The 19,305-nt window shown below is 39.0% G+C and overlaps 1 protein-coding gene across 1 annotated transcript; it reads left to right on the top strand.

The window, feature by feature from the left end:
- Positions 1-3,379: 3,379 nt before the first annotated feature.
- PXMP4 (peroxisomal membrane protein 4) lies at positions 3,380-15,385 on the top strand. The gene is made up of 4 exons (XM_072631282.1): positions 3,380-3,588; positions 13,032-13,094; positions 13,357-13,555; positions 14,159-15,385. The coding sequence occupies exons 1-4, from the start codon at positions 3,476-3,478 to the stop codon at positions 14,420-14,422; spliced, it is 639 nt and encodes a 212-aa protein (XP_072487383.1). The 5' UTR covers positions 3,380-3,475; the 3' UTR covers positions 14,423-15,385.
- The last annotated feature ends 3,920 nt before the right edge of the window (positions 15,386-19,305 follow it).

Genomic DNA, 19,305 nt, shown 5'->3' with positions numbered 1-19,305 from the left:
GAATTTAGAGCATTTTTTCATATAACTTAGATTTCTTGCCTGAAAATTGTCTGTTCATATCCTTTGACTGTTTATTGATTGGGGAATGACTTGTATTTTTACAAATTTGACTCAGTTATCTATGTATTTAAGAAATAAGGCCTTTATCAGAGACACTTGTTGCAAAATTTCTTCCCCTCCCGTTTTCTGCTTTCCTTATAATTTTGGTTGCATTGGTCTTGTTTGTGTAAAAACTTTTTAATTTTATGTAATCAAAATTATCTATTTTACATTTTGTAATACTCTCTATGTTTTCTTTGGTCCTAAATTCTTTCCTTATCCATAAATCTGAGAGATAAACTATTCCATGCTCTCTTAATTTGCTTATCGTGTCACTCTTTTATGTATAAATCATGTACCCATTTTGACCTTCATTTGGTATATGGTGTGAGATGTTGGCCTACATCTAGTTTCTGCCAAACCACTTTCTAGTTTTCCCAGAAAATTTTGTCAAATGTTGAGTTCTTATCCCAAAAGCTTGTATCTTTGAGTTTATCAAACACTAAATGATTCTGGTCATAATACTGTGTATTGTGTACCTAATCTATTCCACTGATCCACCACTCTATTTCTTAACCACTACCAGTTTGCTTTGATAATTACCATTTTGTAATACAGTTTGAGATCAGGTGTAGCTAGACCACCTTCTTTTGCATTTTTTCTCATTGATTCCCTTGATATCCTTGAGCTTTTGTTCTTCCAAATGAAATTTGTTATTATTTTTTCTAGCTCTATAAAATCATCTTTTGATAATTTGGTATGGCACTGAATAAAATAGAACAGTTTCAGCAGAACTGTCATTTTTATTACATTGGCTGAGTCTACCAATGATCAATTAGTATTTTCCCCATTGTTTACATCTGACTTTATTTGTGTGAAAAAGTAGTTTGTTTTTTTTTTTATTTTATCTCAAATGTACGTTTTATTCCACATTTTTCTCCATCACCCCTTGGTAAGAAAGCAGGTTGCACAGATCTTGATATGTCTCTGATGTACTGGTTAACCTTTTCAATGATAAGAGGTGGGACTTCTTGCCAAGTTGTTGGCCTTCACTCTGTTGTGTGTTAGCAAATACTCCCTGTAGGCTGCACCAGCCCATTCAACTGCGCAAGATTTCACTGAAATTGCCTAGGTTTCATGGCATGTGATTGGTTCATAACATTCACATACCAGAATTTGTGCAATTTTGCCTTATTATTTTGTAGGACATCACATCTTACTTTCTAGATCTTGGACATACCAAAAGGAGCTGGGATCAATATCTTTATATATGTGGGTTCCTTTCTTGAAAGGTTTATGCACTCTAGTGGTATCACTGAGTCAATGGTTTTGTGATTGGGGGGAACTTCACAGCTTCAACAGGTAACTGATGTAGCTTTTTTCTCTTCCTGTACTTCTAATGTCTTTTTGTTTTTTTCACTTGGATAGGGCTTAAGTAGAGCCTGAGAGTTGATTTAATTTGCATTTAGTTAATTATTGATTTGGACCATTTTTGCTCAGGCTTTTTAAAAAAAGTTTCATTTATTTCCTCTTCCAGTGATCTCCCCTCTAGGAGATCACTGAGGAAGGATTCTCTTGGATCTAACTCCAGGTTCTCTCCACTTAGCCTTGGCTGCTAAGTCACTGAACCTCAGTGTTCTCCTCTGAAAAACGAGGGGACTGGGCTTGGTGACCTCAAACTAAGCCCCTTTCAGATTTCAAATGTAGGTGCATCCCTGTGATATGCTGGATGAAAACTTGTCCTTGGAGATTCTCTCCTGTCCTGGTTCTCCTGTTGTCTGTGAGATTGATAACCAAGGGATCCGTAAATCCTTCTGTTGAAGTTCAGGGGTGCTGCTTGAATGAATTCGACACAAGCCTTCTTAAAGTCAAAGAAAAACAAAGTTTATTAAAGATTCGCCATATTGGCTTGACTCTTAAGGAGCCTAAGCATTTGTAATGCTTGTATTCACAAGCGGGCCAGATAGAATCTCAGCTAGACAAAGTCTGAGCTGGATTGAATCTGAGCTGAAAAGTGTTTTAGAGATGTATTTATATCGTTCCTGGATTTGTCTTGGCAGGTAATATATAGAAATGATGATGATTTATGTAGGTTTATTTTGTATCCTGCAACTTGTCTAAAGTTGTTAATAATTTCAAGTGGTTTTTTAGTTGATTCTCTAGGATTTTCTAAGTATGACATCATATCATGTGCAAAGAATGATAATTTTATTTCCTCATTTTCTATTCTAATTTCTTTTTCTTTTCTTTTTGCTACAGTCAACATTGTCTTTTAACACTTAGTTCAACTGTGTGATTGATTGATATCTAAGTTTTGCATACTTAGTTCACACCTCTAATTGACTATTGTCACCTGACAAAGGTATCAAAGTATAGTATATTGCTACTTTAAGTGGGAGTTGGGTGATTTGATTGATGGATTTAGCCAACACCCACCCTTATATATTAAATATTTTACTGATTTATGTGCCTCAAAGATATCTAAAAAACATCTCAAACCAGGAAGTAGCAAGTCGTCCCAGAACCGTGAGGGATGCCAACAATAGGTGAAATTTCATCAACACTCTTATTTCATCATATTGTCATCCTTTCCTTAGGGTATTGCTGTTAAGACCATGATCACTAAGTCAAAGGGTAAGAGCAATTTCATAACTTAATTATGTGTTAATTATGCTCCCCAGAATGATTGCACCATTCACATCTCCCTCAGCAGCATGGTTGGTCTCTTGTACCTCAACACTGAATTTTTATCTGCTTTTTGCATTTTTCTCTGGCAGCCAGCAAGCCTGAAACAATGTTTTGGTGGGCACTTTGTGCTTCCTTTTTGATAACTGCCTGTTTTTATCCTTTTATCTATTGGGGAATACATTTATCTATTGGGGAATACATTTTAAGAAGCAGCAGAAGGCTTGATGAAAACGCTGGTTCTGCTGTTTATTACCTGTGTGATTCTGGACACAACGTCTCAGGTCTCAGTTTCCTCATCTGTAAAAGGAGGGGTCTGATATTCTCCATGACCTCTGAGTTCTGAACCTCTGATGTTACCGTCTCTAAATCTGCGTCAGTTTCTGTCTCTTCTCGGCCAGATCGTCCCGTCCAGGAGCTAGAACACTCAGTGAAGGACACCAAGCTCTGAGAAGAGCAATTCTGGCTCTTGACTTAAGCTAGAGAGGAGAAGCCCATCTTGTGATTGGTTGTAGCTGTTACTTCTTCGTCCAATGAGCCAAGGATTCCAAGGAAAGCAGGGCTTCCCTGCCTTTGAAGCAGATTCGTGATTCTGATTGGTCCATCTCTCGTGAATGACGCATCCTCCAACCTATAAGAAAACGCGTCCTGGACGGCCCCGGAAGCCCGGTGCGGAGTTACTCCAGTCGCTTCACCCGGGTGATATCTCCTTACTCTCTGCTTCTTCGCGTTCCCGCGCCCTTAGGCGGCCATGGGCCTCCCGCCGAAGCTCGAGATCTTGCTCTACGCCATCAATTCGCTGCTGCGCAAGCGGCGCTACCACGCCGCGCTGGCCGTGCTCAAGGGCTTCCGCAACGGAGCCGTGTGAGCCGGGGCTCCGGGTCTCTGAGGGTCGGGGGTCGGACCTGGAGCACTGAGGCCTGGGGCAGGGGGAGACGGGGTCGTGTCACTGAGGGCCGAGAAAGCGGGGTCCTGGGGATCCGGAGCTAGGGCCCTCAGGGTCACGGTCACGGTCTGGGGGGAGGGGAGAGCCTTGGGCTCCGGGCATTTGTGAGACGGGCGGTGGTGCCGCCGCGCCCCGCGCCCCTCGCCGTGAGGGACGGCTCCGAGACCGCGGAGTCCGCCCCACCCCCGGATCTGTGGGGCGCGTTCAACAAGTGACCATCGAGCCTTTCCTGGAAGATTTCTAGTGAAAGAGAACCCTCCGCTTCTTTAGGAGATCTCCCCCAACCTCCCGTCCCCGCCCCCCTCCTCCGAGGTTCAGTCTCTGGAGCCAAAGAGGGCAAACCCAAGTCCCCTTCCTCCTGACCGCGATTCATGGCCCATCTCCCCCCAGAGCCCTCTTCTCCAAGCCCCTCTGGAAGCTTTCTCTTCTGCGGGTTCTTTCAGCCTTGATTCTGGAAAACCTTAGAGATCCCACGGAGATAGATCATGGATTTAGAGGTGAATGGAACGCAGACCATTTAGTCCAACCCTTATTCCATTGATAAACTGAAGTCACCCAGGAACTGGTACAGCTGAATTCCAACCCAGGTCTTTGGACTCCAGGGTTTTTTCTACTTCAGCATACTTTCTGTCTAACTTTCTACCTGGCCGGGAATGATCTTTACCCCCTTTTTATGTACAAGCCAGTTGGTTGCTGCCCTCTCTAGAATGTGGTGCCCAGACCTAAACATAAATGGAGTTCAGAGTACACTGGAAAGACAAGATTGGCCACAAAATTCTCTCCCGACCATGTTGTGTTCTTACGTAATGTGTATTCATATTGCACAATGCAGCATGTTTCAGCCGGTGATTTGGGAAACCACTTCACAGGGCTTCTACAACCTGGAATAAGATCAATGAACTAAGATTGGTTGGGTGGGAGTTGGGAAGAAATAGGGCACTTGACAATGCAATTTGAGTGAGTTTTGTGTTTATTCTTGGAAGTGTGCTAGTTGGAGGCTGTTCATGTACTGAAGTGTGCGCAAGAATATGTTTTGTTATACAGGCTTGAAACAGATTAAGAGTTATAACTAAATTCAGGTTCAGTGTGAATCAAAAGTGGGATTAGCCAAAAAGGCCAATTTATTGTTAGAGAGGACATTAATAAAAGTACCAGAATCAGGGGAATGGTAATCCCACTGTCATCTGCCCTGGCCAGACCACGTGTGGAGCATTTTGTCTAGTTCTGGAGGCTACAGGTTATATGAGAATTGGTGGAAGGAATTGTATAGTATGATATTTGGATGCCTGTCATACTTAACTATAAGAATGTGTCTACGGAACACTTAGTCAGGAAAAGATAAGACAGGAGCAGCAAGTGTATTGTCTTCAAATATTTGAAAGGCACATGTGGTAAAATGATTCTTCTTGATATCACAAGACAGGAATGGGAGAGCATTAGGGAGAAGTTACAGGAAAGCAGATTTCATCCCAGCGCAAGACATTTCTAACAATTACGAGCTGGCCAGAAATAAAATTGAATGGGTAGTGAACTCACAGCCTAATTCGACAAATATTCGTAAGCACCTATTATATACAAGTCATTTTGCAAGAGTTACAAAGAATAAAAAAAAAAAGGAAAATAGTCCCTTCCTTCAAGGGAATTACTTCTGTTGGAGGGATCCAACATGCATGGAAGTAAGTAAACAATAATTTGGAACAGGGGTTCTTAACATTTTTTGTATTAGGAACCCAGAGGTATGCTGAAGCTGACTTGTACTCTAGCTGGTTGTTAAATTTTCTTTTCAATGTGAGTATTTAGACCTTTGGAAATTGGCAGATGTTACAAATCAAGGCTTGATTTATTGTTTTGTTGATTGTCTAGATTTTAAAAAGTGACAGGGGAAATGTTAGTGATGAAGTTTAAACTTAAAAGTGTGTCAGTACATTTTCAGAGTCGGTTGTTAAAACATTTACCAACACATCCCTTTGACAGTCTGAAGCTTATGGACCCCTTCTCAGAATATTATTTTTATATGTCTAAAACAAAATATACAAGATAACAATGGAAATTATATTGAAATACAGTTATCAATTTTTTTTTTAAATAAACAAGTTTACAAGCCTCAGGTTAAGAGTCCCCTGGTTCAGAGGAAAGAGGAAGTACTAACAACTGAAAGGAATTGCAAATGGCTTTGTTCAGTAAGGGATAGCAGTTATGCTGAGGCTTGAAGAAAAATTGTTTTCTTGGTATATAAGCATGTGTTAAAGAAAATAACTGGAAATAAATTTGAAAAGATAGGTGGAAACTGCACTATGGCACTTTCAAATGATAGAATATGAATTTTGTTTTTATTTTATTCTAGAGGCAGTAGGGAGCCACACAAGATTTTGGGGCAGTGTTGTGACAGTCAGATCTGTGTTTTAGGATTGTTAATTTGATAGCTGTGTGGACAGATGAATTAGAGAAGGGAGAAATTAGAAGCCAATAAAAAGGCTATTGTAGCATTTTAGGTGGTGGGGAGAGATGGAGGATATGGACTAGGGTAGTAGCCATATGAAAGGAGAGAATGGGGTAAATGTGAGGCATATTATGGAAGGAAGAACAAAGACTTGTCTGCTGATGACTGAAGTTGTACGTCTAGTTAACTGGAAGGATGGTCACCTTAGTAGAAGTAGCAAAATTGATTTCATTGCTGGAAATTTCAGTTGCAGGCCAGATGGCTCCTTGTTGGAGAATGATGTAGAAAAGATGCATGTTTCAAGTAGAAGCTTCTTCTAACTTCTAGATTCTATGATTCAATGAAATATTTGTTTTAGAAGCTGATGGAAATTAACACAGGCCTAGAGCCAAGTAGGCACTTCTGAGTAGCGTATGACTGGCTTAGCTATTCAACCAGTGATATGGTATGGGGCCTGCACAATACATTTGGAAGAATTTTGCTGATCCACATGAGATTTTTGTTTGTTTTTTTAATTCCTTGAAAGTAGGGGCCTAACGTTGTTTCTAAACCTGTTTGAAAGAGCTGCAGGGCCTTTGTAGAGCAATAATAATTTTAATTATAATGATACCATAGCTGAAATGTACAACTCTGCCATTAAACAGATTTGAGGACAACTTTGTAGATGGTTAGTAATTATAATATTGTTTAAATTCACTTCAGTTCAATTGTGCAACTGTTTATTTACTGCTTATTCTGTGGCAGGTACTATGCTAGGTTCTGGAGGGACAGACAGAAATGAAATAGTCTTTTCCTTCAGGGAACTTGTATTCTGCATCAGAGGTATTAAACACACCTGAGGCACCTAGAACCAATTCTGAGTGTGTAGGAACCAGATTAAAATGTAATTGGGAAATATTTAGCAAAATAAGTTAAAATATAATAAAACATGGATAATATTCCATTTTAAAACTAAGTCAATATGCCTTCCACGAGAATCCATATGTATGGCTTAGTATTTGAGATTGGCATCACTGTTCTACATGCATATATTCATGTCATATAAATTTGAGTATTCAGGCTAAGGGGGACACAAATATGTTTTCTCAAATCGTGAAGAGGATGGAAAGAGTGAAGAAGACTTTCACCAAATCCCAGGTTACCAGAAGTCCTAAAGGATGATAGAAACAAAACAACAGCAAGTACATATTTCAAAAGACTCTAGCTGAATTTCTGGATGTCAGATCCTTGGTGAGTTGTTAATGAAAGCTTGGTTATTTAGGGGGACATCCCTAATCTCTGCAATTAGAAAGGGTAAGGTTGTCCTCCCTCTGGTCACATTGCCTGTTGGTCTTTAGGGCCACTATCAGGTGCTAGATAGCAGCTTGGATGGTGGTATAACGTGATTTGGTTCTTGATTACTATCTATAGTGTTTGCTCTCCTATTGTGTAGTTGTTCTTCAAGTTCATCCAGATTCCTTTTTGTCATCTTAAGTTTTCCTAGCCAACATTAAAGTGTATCTAATACCAGAATTTAGAGCAGAATCTACCAAGCTCAGCAGTCAAAGCAGAAGGAAGAGGATTGAAAGGATGAAGTCCTATTATTCAGAATTCTTGATTTTGGTTCAGAACAAAATCTGAAGGTACCTTCATATAGTCCTTTGGAGGATGGGGGTAGAATAGCAAGGGGAGGGAAATTGGGCAGGAGTCCTAACCAACTGACCCTTTCAGATTTATGCTTGAGCATCTCTCTAGATATTGTAGATAGTTTTTGTAGACAAAAAATATCTTGTTGCTGGTTGTCCTTTGTTCTAGGAGAGGACCATGACATCAGGAAAGTGATGCTATGACTTGGAAGTGAATTGGATTTAAGTGAGGAAGGTTGTACAAAATGACCAGCTTCACTTTCTCCTCCAGAGCTATGTGGGTCCAGTGGTAAGATACAGACCAGGACGACTGGAGATGGCCCTTGATGCAGTGGGTGACCTTGGCCTTTTTAAGCTAAAGTCTTGTAATTCCCTCACTTCTTTTCAAAATCAATTCCTATATTCATTGTTAATTGATTATGAACAAGTACTTTTAACTTCTCTAAGTCTCAGTATTATCTTTTTTTTTCTTTTTTTGCAGGCAATCAGGATTAAGTGATTTTCCCAGAACCACACAGTAGTGTCTAAGGCCAGATTTGAACTCAGGTCTTCCTGACTTAAGGGCCGGTGCTCTATCCATTATGCCACCTAGCTGCTTCAATTTCATCTTTAAAAAAATTCTTATTTATTTTGTTAAATATTTCCTAATTACATATAAAAAATTTTAACAATCATTTAAAAAAATGACTTTTAAATTCTCTTCCTTCCACCCTTCTCCCCCCTTCTTGAGAAGGCAAACAATATACACATGAAATCATGCAAAACATATTTCCATATTAGGAATGTTGCAGAAGAAAAGACATACACAAACAAGAAAAAAAGTTTAAAAAAGTATGCTTTAATCTGCTTTTAGGGTTCCTTAGTACTTTCTCTGGAAGTATGTAGCATTTTTTATCATGGGTCCTTTGGAATTGTCTTGGATCATTGCCTTGATCCGAGTAGCAAAGTCATTCACAGTTTTTCATCGAACAATATTGCTGTTACCGTGTACAATGTTATGGTTCTGCTCATTTCACTTTGCATGAATTCATATAAGTCTTCACAGGGTTTTTTTTAAACCATCCTGTTTGTCATTTCTTAGAGCACAGTAGCATTCCATCACAATCATATGCCACAACCTGTTCAGCTGTTACCCAATGGATGGGCATCCCCTCAATTACCAGTACTTTGCCACCACAAAAAGAGTTGCTATAAATATTTTTCTCCTTTTCTTTGATCTCTTTAGGATACAGACCTAGTAGTGGCATTGTTAGCTCAAGCAGTATGTGTAGTTATATGGCCCTTTGGGCATAGTTCCAAATTGTTCTCCAGAATGATTGGATCAGTTCATAACTCTACCAGCAGTACATTATTGACCCAGTTTTTCCATATCCCCTCCATCATTTGTAATTTTCTGTTTCTGGCATGTTAGCCAATCTGATGGTATCTCAGAGTTGTTAAAATTTTCATTTCTCTAAATCAGTAGTGATTTAGAGCACTTTTTCATGTGACTATTGATAGCTTTGATTTTTCCTTTTGAAAACTGCCTGTTCATATCCTTTGACCACTTATCAACTGGGGAATGGCCCTTATTTTTTATAGATTTGGCTCAGTTCCCTGCATATCTCAGAAACACCATATAATTTCCCCTCCTTTCCTGTTTTGCTTCTAATTTTGACTACATTCATTTTGTTTGTACAAAAGCCTTTTAATTTCGTGTACTCAAAATGATCTGTTTTACTTCCTCAATCCCTTCTGTCTCCTGTTTGGTCATAGCCATAGATCTAACAGGTACATTTTTCCATGCTCCTCTAATTTGCTTATGAGATCGCCCTTTATGTCTAAATCATTTATACATTTTGACTTGATATGCAGTGTGAGATGTTGGTCTATACCTAGTTTCTGCCAAACCACTTTCCAGTTTTCCCAGAAATTTTTGTCAAATGTTGAGTTCTTACTCCAAAAGCTTGGATCTTTGGTTTTATCAAACATTAGGTAACAAATCACAATACTATGTATTGTGTACCTAATCTATTCCACTTATTCACCACTATTTTTTAACCAGTACCAGACTGTTTTGATGATTACTGCTTTGTGATTCCATTTGAGATCTAGTATGGCTAGAACACCTTCTTTTGCATTTTTTCATTGATTCACTTGATATTAACTTTTTTTCTTCTAGATGAATTTTGTTACTATTTTTTCTAGCTCTATAAAACAACGTTTGTTAGTTTGGTTGGTATGGCACCGAATAAGTAAATTAATTTAGGTAGAATTGTCATTTTTATTATATTGGCTTGGCCTTCCCATGAGCAATTTTCTCCAATTGTTTGGATATGTCTATACTTGTATGAAACGTATTTTGTAACTGTGTTCATATAATCCCTGTGTTGTCTTGGCAGGTACACTCTCAGGTTTTTTAACATTGTCTGCAGTTATTTTAAATAGAATTTCTCTATCTCTTGCTGCTGGACTTTGTTGGTAGTATATAGAAGTACTGATGTAGGTTTATTTTATATCCTGCAATGTTTCTGAAGTCGTTGATTTTCTTGGTTTCTCTAAGTATACCTTTATATCATCTTTAAAGAGTAGTATTTTTTTTCTCATTGCCTATTTTTATTCCTTCAATTTCTCTTTTCTTATCTTATTGCTATAATTAGCCTTCCTAGACAGTGTTGAATAATAGTGATGACAATGGAAATTCTTGCTTGCCTCCTGATCTTATTGGGCCGGCTTCAAGTTTATCCCTATTACAGATAACGCTTACTCTTGGCAGTCAGGGTTAAGTGATTTGCTCTGGTCTATAGTTTTCTTTCTCTGTTTTGACTCTCCCTTGTTTAAGTATCAAAACTATATTTGTGTCATAAAAGGAATTTGTAGGACTCCTTTACCAGTTTATTAAAATAGTTTATTTAATATTGAAATTAATTATTCCTTAAATGTTTGGTAGACTTCACTTGTAAATCCATCTGGTCCTGGTTTTTTTCTTGGGGAGCTCATTGATGGCATATTCAATTTCTTTTTCTAAGATAGGATTCCTTAAGTATTCTATTTCTTCTTCTGTTAATATGGGCAGTTTATATTTTTGTAAATATTTGTCCATTTTACTTAGATTATCAGTTTTGCTGGCATATAATTAGACAAAATAACTTATTACTTTAATTTCATTTTCATTGGTGGTGCATTCACCCATTTCATTTTTGATACTAATAATTTGGTTTTCTTTTTTTAAATCAAATTAACCAATGGTTTGTTTTATTGTTTTTTTCTCATAAAACCCACTCCTAGTTTCATTTATTAGTTCAGTGGTTTTGTTTACTTTTATTTTTATTAATCTCTCTTGATTTTTAGGATTTCCATTTTGGAATTTCATTGGGGATTTTTAATTTGTTCTTTTTCTAGTTTTTTTTAGTGGCATGCCCAATTCATTAAGCTGCTTTTTTACCTCTTTTCTTGATGTGTTTAGAGATATAAATTTTCCCCTAACTACTGCTTTGGCTGCATTCCACAAATTTTGGAATGTTATCTTATTGTTGTCTTTCACTTTAATTAAATGATTGTTTATATGATTTGTTCTTTGACCCATTCATTCTTCAGAATGAGATTATTTAGTTTCCAGTTAGCTTTTAATCTATGCTTTCATGGCCTTTTGTTAAACGCAGTTCATTCTTTTGACTTTATTTTATTGCTTTTTGTTGTCTCATGGAATCATTTAACTTCACCTTGCCCTTTTCTAATTTTTATGAATTTTATTCCTCAGTGAGTTTTTGTATCTCTTTTCCCATTTGGCCAGTTCTTCTGTTTGAGGAGTTACTTTCATCAGTGAATTTTTATACCTCTTTTTCCATTTGGCCAACTCTATTTTTTTAAGGTATCATTTTCTTCAGTATTTTTTGTCCCTCTTTTATCAGGCTGTTAGTTGTCTTTTCATAATTTTCTTCCTTTGCTTTCATTTATCTACCTAATTTTTCCCCTACCACTGTTATCTGACTTTGAAAATCACTTTTTAGCTCTTCTAGTAATTCTTATTGGGCTTCTGTCCAATTCACTTTTTTTTTTTGCTTGTAGCAATTATAATTTCATTGTCTTCTGAGTTTGTATCTTGATTTTCCCTGTCACCATAGTAACTTTTTATGATCAGATTCTTTTTTGTTTGCTCATTTTTCCACCCTAATTCTTGATTTAGAACTTTATGTTAATGTTGAGCTCTGTTCCCACTGTGGGGGTGGAAAGGACTCTATCTAAAGCTTCAGGCTTTTTCCGCTCTGTTGTTTTCAGATCCAGTTTTGGGAGTTTGGAAGTTATCAGTGCTTCCAAGGTGGTGTGATCTGGGGAGAGGTGTGGTTACTGTTATCTTGATCTCTACTCTGGCTCTTACCCAAGAAGAACCTATGATCCCTTGGCATCACAATCAGTATTGCTCCTTAGAGCTCCTCCTCCATTAGGACCAGTAAGGATACTGTTCCTCAGGGTCCTTGATCCCTTGGGGTTGGAAGTAATACTGCTCATTAGGGCTTCTACTCCCTCTTGACCAAAAGTGCTCCTCTCTACCCTTGAACTATGACCTATAAGTACATATGAGCAATGGAGTTGCCAAATAGTTGCCCCTCAGGTTTCCTGCTCCCTCTTGACGGAAAGCGCCCCTTTCTGCTTTTGAACTGTGATGTAGAAGTGGGTATAGGCAATAGAGTTGCCAAACAGCATCTGGTCCTGTGTCTGGTGCTAACACAGGGGTACCTTGCAGTTTCTTTCTGACCAGCTGCCAGGTCCTCTTACTGTCTGTGGCTTAAGAGCTCCTGAAGCTGCCCCTGCTAATGCCATCACCACCTTAGTTCCACCACTGGTGTCATCCATGTGGGTTGTGGGCCAACTTCCTTCCCCATGTCACAGATCTCTCATTCCAACTTCCTGTGTTGTCTTGGGCTGAAAGGATGTCTTACTGTGACCTTTTGTTGACTCTGCCACTCCAGAATTCAATTTGAGGTATTATTTTAAAGTTGTTTGGAGGGGAATGTTGGGAAAGTTGAGAGAGTATGCTTCTCTGCTTATCATCTTGACTCCACCCTCAGAAGTCTTGATTTCCTTTTTAATGAGTGTGTTGGACTAAATGACCTCTAAGGTCTTTTCTATCTCCAGTAGTCTGTATTATATAATCTGTAAACGTGAATAAAGATGTCTTGATGGAGTTGAATAATTTTGTTTGCCTGAGAGCTGAGGGGAAGCTAGATCAAAATTTATTAGTGTTAAAAACCTTTCTTGCATTTATCCAAAGAGTTCAATCTTATGGAAATTGTTTCTTAATATTTTTCTTTCCCAGCTATGGAGCTAAAATCCGTGCACCCCATGCTCTGGTCATGACTTTTCTCTTCAAAAATGGAAGGTATGAACTCTCTGATTTTGTATTTCTGCATGGCTTATCTCCAGCAGCATTCTTGAATCTTAAACATAGTATGATCTTGTCCTTGAGAAAATACATTATTATATTTTGGAAACTAACCAATCCCCTAATCCTTGCATGCATAGCTTCCATTGCATTCCAAAGGAAAATATTCTCTCATCTTCATGTTTTCATTTTGATCATAGTCTTCCTAATTCTCTTTGTGTGTGTTTGTGTGTGCGTTTGTGTTGCTTTGTTCACTTAGCCTAAAGGAGAAGCTCAAGGCAATTGTTCAGGCCACATACACGCATTCCCGAAACCTGGCTTACTTTGTTTTTACCTACAAGGGCCTGTGTGCCTTGCAGTCCCGTGTCCAGGGACAGACCTTCCAGCTTCATTCCTTCCTGGCAGCCTGTATCGGTGGCTGGTTGGTTTTCGGAGAAAATAATAACATCAACAGTCAGGTAAATGAAACCCCACCTCTTCTTTTTCCAGGTAGCTGTTTACCATCACCTTTCTTTTTCAGATTTGTTTTTTGACTTCTTGGTTATGATCTTATAGGTTAGCATTGTTCCATGGGAAACCTCTCGTTCCCCACCTGCCCCATGTCTGCGCAGGTCATTCATCATCACACCATGATTAATCATTAGCTTGAGCTGTCATCAAGACCTAAAATTAGACTATTTTCCCCATTTGGTTAAAGTTTGCCTGCACCTGCATTCCCCTCCTGCCAGACTCTCTTGGCCTGGATGCTGTTCTAATCGCTCATTACAACCTCACCCAAGACAGAATTTTCCTGGCCAACTCTGCAGTCAGAGAGAAGTACATGATTAAGTGACGGAGTAAAATGGTGACTCATCCTCTAGTCTTCAGGCTCTTCCTTTGAAATGCTGTGGTCCCACTGCATGGTACTTCTCCCTGTCTGCCAGACTTTTTTCCTTCTTGGATTATGTCTGGTTGATAAGGAGTCTTGGAAAGAAAGAGACAGTGAAGCATGGTGGGTAGTTTGGGGGCTGACACACCTTAGGGCATCATTCAGTTTCCTACTCAGGTTCTCCTTTTTGCAGATTAATATGTACCTGCTGTCTCGAACCCTTTTTGGACTGGCCCGGCTGGCAGTTGAGAAAGGCTTCATCCCAGAGCCAAAACAGGATCCCTTTCCTTTGTTTTCTGCTGTCGTCTGGGGACTCATCCTTTGGCTCTTTCAATACCACAGACACACTCTTCAGCCATCTCTGCAGTCCTCTATGACATACCTCTATGATGACAGCAATGTGTGGCATGACATTTCTGATTTCCTTATTTATAATAAAAGTAGCTCTGGGAAATAATCCATAGGCTTCAGGAAACTTGGATAGTGTTGTTCTCTGGAGTAGCCAGGGTAAAAGTAGAAGGTTTTCAGACTGGTTTTTGTCATCCCCTGAATTAATTTCTTGGTAGTTTTTTAAACAAACACTATACAACCTACTGCCCTTTTTTTTTTGTTAACAGAAATTTCCTATGGAGACTAGAGATGATTTATTTCATTCTCTAGGGTTCATTCATGTTCATTCATTGGTAACAGGGGTCCTAACCCATTTTACAAAGTAAAGAATTGGTTTGTTTTTTTTTAAATCAAGGTATTTAACTATGTAATGACAGGGAGCTATTTAGACCATCAGTGGAATACAAATCTTTTTCATTAAAAAAACAACACACAACTCTATATTCAAAAGTAATTATGTACAAAGGATACATCTTTCCATTACTTCTAATGATTTTACTGTAAAAGCACAGATTTGGAAGAGGTCTTAGAAATCATCTAGTCCAATCTCCCATTGGAATCCCTTCCACAGCCTCCCTGAGAAGTGGTCATGCAGCCTCCAACATGATTCTCTAAACACTTCCTCTCTGCAGTTTTTTTCCTGTTTTAGAAGAAAGTAATACTTCTCTAAATAACTCAGTGGTTTCTTTAGGGGTGATTTGTGTGTTCCTTCTGACTCAAACTGTGAAAAACCATGTGTTTGTTAGTGATGTTATTTTTTTAGAGACCAGTCAGTGATAATTGAGTTAGAATTTTTTCATCTTATCTTTCCTCCCTCCACTCCACTGAAGTGTGTTCATAGATTTGTGAGAATCAGGTTTTCCATCTGACTCTTTCTTTGAATGGGGGGTGGGGTGGGGCGAGAATCATCCTATAGGGAACCAAAAGGAGTTTAAACCTAGACTTTGAAATAAGAATCTAAGTATGTAATTATTTTTGCAAACCAAGTTTGCTTTGCACAAAAAATAAAACAGAGGTGCCTATAAACAAATCAGAGAGTGTTAGACTGGGGCCATTTGTGTATGTGAGAAGCTGGTGGGGACCTGGTCATAATTTTGCCTGCTCTAGGTTGTCGCAAGTCAGGATTAGAAAAAAACATCAAAACATTCATGAGAAACCAAAGGGTAACATCAGGAAAGAACAGAATAGAGCACATATCCATCTAAGCCTCACCTCCTACCAGTTTTCCCCCTGCTGGCCATGGGGATTGTGTGCCCTACTGCATTCATGATTCCTGATCCTAATAGCATAGTTCAGACAGTATCTATCACCTTCCTTCCTACTACGAGGCCAGCTTTCCTGGATTAGGCATCTTCTCCAGGGAGAGTCTTTGACTGAACTGAGTGCTGTTGGGGCTTACATCCTTTATAGCCTCAGACTAGAATGCTAAAGAGAATTTCCCTTGTTTCTAGGCTTTCTTAGCAGCTTCCACAAGGCTCTTTTCATTAAATGACTTTTAAACTGCAACATCTTTACCAGACTTACCCTTTGTCTTTCCCTTGCCCCTCTTTTTTCCTTTAAATGTCTGTTACTTTGGGCCTCTTTGACTTTTTGGACCTTGGTCATAAAGGGCCTGTATTAGACCTGGGTTCAGTTTTTAGATCCGTTTCTAGTACTGTGACTTTGAGAAGTCACTTCCTTTTCTGAATTTCCTCATTTTAGCAAATGGTATTAATATGTGCCCTCCCAGGGCTATTGTTGAGCTTACCTGACATAGTATATGTGGAAATACTTTGTAAGTTGTAACATTTTTTTTAATGGAAAGAGTCATTATTGTTATTTTTGTTGGGACCTGTGGTTTATCAGTGTAGGGAACTCCTGTTGTGGAAACTCTCTCCACCCATGCAGATTGAGAACTAATTGGTAATTTATAGTTTTAGGGAACAGAGAGATTAAATGGTCCTGTAGGCAGTTTTTGTCAGGTAGGTTTTCCTGGCTCCAAGACCAGCTTTCTACCATGCCATGCTGCCTCCTGTCATGATTTTAATGGTGCCAGTAGAGAGAATCGTTATTATTAATCATCAAATTTGCAAATATAATTTAAAACTGACTTTGTGCCAGGCACTGTGCCATCCACTGTGCCTATCTCTCTAATCAGATGATGCTCAGAGACCCTACAATATTTGACCATTGGGTACTTTAAAAAGCTAAAAGAAAAATCAGTCACGCTTGATGCCCTTTCAGATAAAAGAAAGGTCTATTTAGGGCTTTTCCAGTGGGAATCTCTTCAATTTGAGATTGGTTTGAAATAGATAATGACTCCCCATTGAAGAAGTATTCCCAATGGGCTTTTATTGGGAAGGTTCTTCTGCAGTGTGTAAATGTTGCAATTTTAATGTTTTTTTCTCTGCCCTGCCCCCTTTCTCACGGATGTTTTGAGATCTAAAAAGAACCAGGATTTAGGTTTGACTCTTTCCTAGAATGGAAAAATCATCCAGCGGTTAATCTAAAAATCACCATTGGCTCATAGTTTTCATGTGTTTTGTTCTCTTTGGCAAATTTTACTTGGTTTTTATAAAAAATAAAAATTCCTTTTGATCTCAGTTTCTTCAGTTGAAAAATGAGAGAGTTGCATTAGATGAACTTTGAGGTCCTTTCCAGCTTTAAATCTAGGAATTTATTTTAATTCTTGTTTTATAGCAAAAGATACTCTATGATTCCAGAGAGGGCATTTTGATTTAAATGAAATAGAATCAAGTGTCTAATCCACTTGTCCATGTAGAATGGGATAAAATAGATTTCTTTAACATCTTTTAACAAGATGACTTTTTCTTAAGTCCATTTTGTAAAGATGATCTCCTATAGAATTGACTTTCTTAACAATATTAAAATCATCCTCCAGTAGTGTGTGGGAAAGCAGGAAGTTGTAGTGTCCGTAGGCAATATGGTTATTTTAATTAACAGCAGCAAAGTTAACTAGAATTAGAAGGAGCTCTTTCTTTTTTCTTTTGAAATCTGTGTCTTCTCTATTTCTCCTAATGGTATATCCCCCAGCCAGTAGTGTCCAAAACAGGAAATCAACTATGACAGAGAATTAGGAGAGACATCCAGACATTTTAGACGTTTAAAGACATTCCTTTGAAAATTCTTACTTTTTTTCTGAAGGTTCTGTGATTTATTTACCATGTAGAAAGTTTCTTTCCAGACCAATTAGGCTGAAAAATTGCCTCTTTCTGTCCAAATGGGCAGTAATAATAATGAAATCACATTTATTTCAACCACTTTTCATTTCTCCATGATCATCATGCTCATTAAGAATGTGTAGCTCTTACATGTGGGAAGGTCTAGTTTTAAGAAATGAAAAAGTTTAGATCAGGGTAGGAGCTGTGGTGGGGAGGGGAGGTCAGCATGATAGATACTTGCTTTTATTTCCTTCTTCAAGAGGCTGCTATCAATCACCTGTCAATGCTGCTGGCCCTGGGGCTGCTTTGGACAATTGTATCACCTACAGGGATGGCTGCTCTTCTTGCCCAGGTGGATTAAGTAATAGATAATCAGTATAGATGGTGTGTAGCACTGAGGTTTGAATGAAAAGGAGATGTGTATCTATGAGGTCCATTTTATGGTACAATCCTAATTTCAATGAAAAGAATGTGTACTTTGACAAGGCTTCCAAACAAAGGCCTTCTTCCAAACACATATCCGAAGTGTGGGTTGAGAAATATGATCCCATAGTCCTGTGGGGCTGAAGTGGAGGTAAAAGTGAAGCCATCCTTACTTGCCAGGCTGGGAATAGTGTGGGTCACCTACTGTAGCCCCCAGACATCATGGGATAGAGGGAAAGAAGACTGCATTTGTACTTGGGTGACCTTGAGCAAGTCACTTCCCTGACCCTTTGGGCCTTAGTTTCCTTGTCTGTAAAATGAAGGGTTTGGGCTGAATATTATCAAGGCCTCTTCCAGTTCCAAACGTAGGCTCTCTCCTGGCACTTGTTGCTGGTGCTTACTGTGAGAAGAGACCATGCTACTGAGAGGCCTGGACTGTGTCAGCAGGGCCTGGCTTGTTTCCTTCCCAACCTTCCTGACCCTCCCTTCTGCCCCAGCTCCAGGGAACAGGCTCTGGCCTTGTTTCTCCCCAGGAGCGTCTATATGCACGCCTCCTGGCCTTGTTTAACAGTCATTCCCTTTCCGAGCCCCACAGATTCCCTCAGCAAGCTCTGCTCATCAGGCCAGGGCCAGCCATTAGTCAGGCTCTTTAAAGGCTCTGAGTTTCCCAGCTGTCTGTGGATAGATCATTGTTATGTGCTCCCAGGGGAGTCATGGGAACATGTTCTCATCCTTCCACCAGACCAGCTTCTGGGGCTAGTTTAGGGCACTCAGCAAATCCTACAGGCCTGTGAGAGGGCTGAACAATGGCTCTGTGTAGTGAAGAAGTAGCCTAGAAATAATCCGCCTGGTAGAGCTCATTGGCCTGTCTTCCCGGCCTGTTTGTCGCTTATGTAAAGCTTATTTCTTCCTCCTTTGGGAACTCTTCCCCTTCTCCCTCTTCTCTCCCAAACCCCAATAATAAAATTGAACTGGGGAGGCAGCATGGATTTTTTTTCCCCACAAAAATTGTATTTGCTTGGATTTCAATAAAAACATTTTTCTTCTTTCTGAAAAAAAAAAAAATCAAGGTGAGCCTTTAAGCACATTGTTTATACAGTTTCTTAGCTAGGCTGTTTCTTCCTTGATGCAGCTTTTTTTCCTGGTTTGGAAGGTTGCTTCTCACTGCACAGTGGGTGGTTTCCTCCCTGTGCTGCTGGGAAGAAATCTAGCTATTGAGTAATGCAGATTTGCTTCTTGATGTGCACATTCTCCTTCCTGTCCTAGAAAAGCATTTTTCATCATCGTAATGTTCTCGGTAATGAAGAATAAGGAAGTTTCCTCTCTTAGGGAAAGCATCTATATTCACAATCATAGCTGCCCTTTC

Source organism: Notamacropus eugenii, chromosome 1 (assembly GCF_028372415.1).
Source record: "Notamacropus eugenii isolate mMacEug1 chromosome 1, mMacEug1.pri_v2, whole genome shotgun sequence".
Taxonomy (NCBI): Eukaryota; Metazoa; Chordata; class Mammalia; order Diprotodontia; family Macropodidae; genus Notamacropus; species Notamacropus eugenii.
This window is presented reverse-complemented; position numbering and strand designations above follow the sequence as displayed.

Bases quoted from the DNA above. Each gene is read 5' to 3' on its own strand.
- PXMP4 (XM_072631282.1), top strand. From the start codon at position 3,476: ATGGGCCTCCCGCCGAAGCTCGAGATCTTGCTCTACGCCATCAATTCG. The intron at 13,095-13,356 runs GTATGAACTCTC...TTGTTCACTTAG, and splicing joins TTTCTCTTCAAAAATGGAAG to CCTAAAGGAGAAGCTCAAGG. The intron at 13,556-14,158 runs GTAAATGAAACC...TCCTTTTTGCAG, and splicing joins ATAATAACATCAACAGTCAG to ATTAATATGTACCTGCTGTC.